We start from the raw sequence: 5,045 nt of genomic DNA, 5'->3' as shown, positions 1-5,045 counted from the left end.
GCTGTGCAGCGTTTTTCATCCGCCTGCGTCTGTTACTACAATAATTATACTAATAATAATCGTAACAACATAACGAACTCATTATGTTGAAGTCCCTGTGTAAACCGGCTTCACAATGCTTGCCAATTAGTCGGTAGCCGCTAACGTGAAGTAACGGAGGAGCATCATATAGCTAGCCAATGTGTACACAGTGGAACGTAAAAGTTTTTCTTTAGAACTATGTTTTATGACTATGCCTTCAGTCTGTGTGTGTACTGTAGCATCACCTCTAGCGTTCTAGTGAACATCCCACGTATCTACTGTAGTAGCCATGGTTCATATGTTTCAGGGCTACTACTGTAGCAGCCATGATTCTAACAAACTAACCTACAGTCTTAATTGACATGTTTGACAAAATGCCTATGCACAAATATGTGTGCATAAATGTGTTTAAATGTGCTTAAAATGTCAAAAGGATCAAATACAGTAAAGCTCAGGAGCTAACTTCCATTGCAGTCCTTTAGTTGATGATGATGGAAATGAATGAGATGTGTTATATTAAATACTTGGACTGAAGTCCTCCATGCAACTGATACAATATCATGTGTGTGTGTGTTCTTAGGTTATCACGCCTGGAGAAGACTCATAATGCCAGGAAGGTAAGAACCGTGTAATGCTGCGATCTATAATGTACAGTGTATTAGTGATAATTGTACTGAAATATTGCATATATTTTTGCTTGTGTTTGTGCTGTGGTCGCTTAAACAGTGTTAATGTAATGTCTGGACTGTTTCCTTATAGTTTAACACCTTGCATCCCTATTTTGGGCATGTCATTATTGGTGAAAATGTTTGTGCGCTTGTAGATTGGCCATTCACATTTATTTTTAAAAAGGAGCTTAAATGATTACGGTCAACTCTCTTTAGACACACATTAATAGTTAGCATGGTAAAGTTTGTCCTGATTAGAGATGTACGAATGATGTTTGAGTTGTTTGAATTGAACCGTGTGTCTCTTGGCAGACTGTGGACCAAGGCCATCTTTGCCGGCTATAAGCGAGGTCTGAGGAACCAGCGTGAAAACACAGCTCTGCTGAAGGTGGAGGGCGTCTACTCCAGAGATGAGGTGGACTTCTACCTGGGCAAACGCTGTGCCTACGTCTACAAGGCCAAGAAGTGAGTTCTCACTCAATGTCTCCCATTAATCGGTCTACATTTCTCTCTGGATCGTGGTATGATGAAGTTGTACCTCTGTGGTGGTGTGTTGCAGTTTTTTGGTTGAAAAGCAGTGTCGTCTGACAGTCTAAAGGAGGTTTGTCAGATTAATGTGAGGTCATGGGCAGGATTGGGAAAATTTTTAATTCATTTAGGCCTGACCGGTTGTGCACATACAGCACCCGTGGTGTCTTTTCCCCCCAACTTAGTCTCATATGTCTGTCTCTGCTATAAGTACAAAATCCTTCACTTAATGAATTGTGTTTGAAGGACACACACAGATAGGCCTACACATACACACACTAGTGATGCTGTGACCATATTTGTATCTATTGAGAAAATAAGTGATACCCAAGTGGTAACAGATTTAAAACGATACACCTTTTGAGTCAGCATTTTGTTAAATAGAAATGGATAGGCTATCGTAAACGTATAATCTATCAGTATATGTATAATCTATCATCTTGTGTGTCTGGAAATATGAGAGACCTGAAATTAAGTTGAGTTTTGTAACATGAGAATTAACTTTTTGACAACTGAGTGGGTTACACAACTTGAGCATACTCTTATTTGGATAAACAGCCTTTATGTTGCTCGCTCTGTGAAGGAAACCTTTGCGATTGTGAACGAACTCATTCGAGTTTGGTTGACAACATGATGGCCTCACCATTACGCAGTCATTCTGTGAACCATTGAAGCTCGCCGTTTTCCTTTCCATGTTTTGGTTCCTTTTTGCCCAAATCTGTGGTGTGCTCGGGAGTGAATTTGAACAAACCTTGCTTTTCTGTTTAATTGCATTAAAGTTTGTTCTTGAACATTATTTTATACCATGCACACTGCATGAGCTTGTGAGAGAGAGAGCCGACAAGTTGCTAATTGTTGCTTGTGATTTGACAAGTCGAATATTATGAGGCTTTATCAGCTGGCATCAACTGACCTGCGACAGGATGACTCGGACTCCTGCAACATTCTAAAATAGTTCTTTCTAGGTGCATCTTTGATCTGAATTTGGATTTAGACTGAGGTGTGCCAGAGTGCAAGCATTGACAATGCTGTCAATGCTTGCTCATTGGCACTCTGGGCACCTAAATCTATCACATAATTAATGATTCTATAAGCTTTTTACTATCTACCCATGTACACAGCATGTACACAGGAAAACAAATGACATAATCAGCCTAGGATTTCAAGTGCCAATGTTGGTTGTAAGTGAATGCATCACTCACAAACAACGTGCTGGAAGAGGAACCAACAGATTTTTGGTTTCAAATAGTTTTTTGTCTCTTTGATAAACTACCCTCTGTAGGGCATTATAACAGACGAATGAAGGTGTTAACTAGTCTGTGACTCAGTTGTGTATATTTTCTTGGATTTGCTCTAATGAAACTAAAGGAACATTTGTGGACTAAGTTTCTTTGTTTTGTTACAGAAACACGGTGACTCCTGGCGGTAAACCAAACAAAACCAGGGTTATCTGGGGTAAGGTGACTCGCGCCCATGGAAACAGTGGAATGGTCCGCGCCAAATTCACCAGCAACCTCCCAGCAAAGGCCATGGGACACCGGATCAGAGTGGTAATTAGAACTACTAAGTACTGTTAACTAGTACCACCTGCTGTCCAAGGCCATGTGTGTAACTGTAGTTATCTTTTCCAGAAGTATAGGTATAAACATTTCCTGTTCCGGTCTCTTATAGCTTCATTTGATTGGCTCAGCAGTAGATAAACTGGAAACACAACACCTTCACATGTGTTGCCGGTTCAGATCTGCTGCAGAGCCAATCAAATGAAGCTGTATGAGAAATTGACCCAGAACAGGAAATGTTCATACCACCTTCTGGAAAAGAGAACCACAGTTATGCACAGAGCCCATTGGATTACTGTTAACTTGTACAACCTGCTGTCCAAGGCCATTGGACACCAGGTACGAGTGTTAATTATATCTAGTAATACTACTGTTAGGGCGCGGTCACACCGAAGTTTAATTCTACCTATGAGGGTGGATTCTGCCAATGCTTTTCAATGGGAACTCCGAACTCCGCAAATGGCACCGTTCCGTTCCCATTGAAAAGCATTGGCAGAATCTGCCCTCATATGTAGAATTAAACTTCGGTGTGACTGCACCCTCAACCACTTTTCAACCTAGTCTCTTTAAGCTTTTTTTTTTTTTTTTCATCGTGAGCTTAGATTTTGTTTAACCAAAACAGTGGTTCCCAAATGGAGTGCCGTGAGACAAGCTCATGTGCGTCTAGTGATTTTGTGACAACCACACATTAGTGAAATATATACAACTAGACAAAGACTTTTTCTTTTAAAACCATTACACCTGGAGGTCATAAATGCCCATTCAAGGATTAAAACATTTTGGTCACATATTGTTCGTTATAAAATATTCTCCTGACGTGAATGTGACAGGTTGCTTTTGTCTTTTCAGATGCTGTACCCCTCCCGAATCTGAGCATCTGTTGGTTTGACATTTTGTTTTTGTTTTTGTGTCTTTCAGATGCTGTACCCCTCCCGAATCTGAGTGTCTGTTGGTTGTACAGATTAGAATAAATAAAAAAACAAAAACCAGACTTGACTGTCTCTGTCATCATTGGGGTTTACATTTCATATAGACTAATAATAGTGCCATAAATGTATTTGTATTCTTTTTTCTCTTTAACACCAAAGGAGTCGAGCAGGTTTTATTTCTGTATAGAGGTCAGTCCAAGGGTCTGAATGTTCTACTATTGTAGAGACAAGACCGCTTGATAAGGGTACGTTTGCCAAAAATGGCAAAAGTCGACAAACTCAAAACGCGTCTGCTTGCGGCACGTTTTGAGCTTGTAGATGTGCTACTTTTGATGCTTTTGTGTGACGTATGATCAATTAGGGCATTCATTTACGAAAACACTTGCGTTGAAATACGGAGATAAGAAGAGGTTTTTGACCAAAGGCGAGATGTATTCTAGTATACTGCTGTCCACTGCTCCAGCAGTCCCCCTGCTGTCGGTCCAGTAATCCTCTGGTGCCAAAGAGTTCAAAACTTTTAATCCTTATCCGAGTGTCATTGGGATCATTGATGTGCTATCTGTGACCATAGAATGATCTCAGCAAACATGTTATTGAGAAATGTATATTACAGTTGAAATTATGTGACGTTTATATTGTTGTACTAATAAAGTATACGTTTGATTAATCCAAATCCAAATCGGATCCACTCGGATAGAGATTTAATAATTCCCTGGGAAAAATTGATAAATTACAATTAACCAGTGTAAAATGTACATCCCTGAGGTATTTGCAGTGTTTTAAGACCCTGTTTGAGATGTGTATGAACCAGTTGTAAATTCAGTCTCTTAAAAAATAGTCTTTCCCTCACCTGAAGGACAACTACTTGCTGATAAATGATGTTAATCATGGTTGAAGGTGCAGCGTGCAATGTTCTTCTTCACAAACCTGAATACATTACATATTTTAGCTCTGATAAGAGTTCTTGATAGTTGATGCAAGGAATAGTAATTTAACAAAACGTCCTTCAAGTCCACCATGAAAACATTTGAACCTGATTAAAGGTTCACCACTAGATGGCAGTGTGACTGAGGTTGACGTGTTGCTGCGATTGGCTAGTTAACTTGTTTTAAACCCATATTCTGAGCAGTGAGGGATGAAGTACTCTCATTTGGCACTTAAAGGGCAAGACCACTTTGGTAGAGGTTTGGGTTGTGTAATTACCTCGCCATGATGTAACTCCAAAGGTGGTCAAGAAATAAAAAACAATTGCTGCATTGATTAGAAATTGATAATTAAAAATATGCTCCCCATTGACTTACATTGTACAGTTAAACAGCTCTCAAAGTCGCTCTTTTAGC

At 39.7% G+C, this 5,045-nt stretch overlaps 1 protein-coding gene across 2 annotated transcripts in view; it reads left to right on the top strand.

Annotated features, from left to right (window-relative positions):
- The window catches only part of rpl35a (ribosomal protein L35a), a 4,035-nt gene extending 294 nt beyond the window's left edge, over positions 1 to 3,741 (top strand). The window contains exons 2-5 of one of the 2 annotated variants that reach the window (XM_080428989.1): positions 602 to 638; positions 1,002 to 1,154; positions 2,623 to 2,767; positions 3,695 to 3,741. In XM_080428989.1, coding sequence (XP_080285115.1) covers positions 628 to 638; positions 1,002 to 1,154; positions 2,623 to 2,767; positions 3,695 to 3,718 — 333 coding nt within the window. In that variant the 5' untranslated portion in view covers positions 602 to 627 and the 3' untranslated portion in view covers positions 3,719 to 3,741. Of the gene's footprint in view, positions 1 to 601; positions 639 to 1,001; positions 1,155 to 2,622; positions 2,768 to 3,625 lie in introns of both variants that reach the window. The other variant, XM_080428988.1, reaches the window with a different exon arrangement.
- Positions 3,742 to 5,045: the final 1,304 nt, after the last annotated feature.

The sequence above is a fragment of the Gymnoscopelus braueri genome (genome assembly GCF_963280865.1).
Source record: "Gymnoscopelus braueri genome assembly, chromosome: 5".
Lineage (NCBI taxonomy): Eukaryota > Metazoa > Chordata > Actinopteri > Myctophiformes > Myctophidae > Gymnoscopelus > Gymnoscopelus braueri.
Note: the sequence above shows the minus strand (reverse complement) of the source record. Positions and strands in the feature narration are given on the sequence as shown.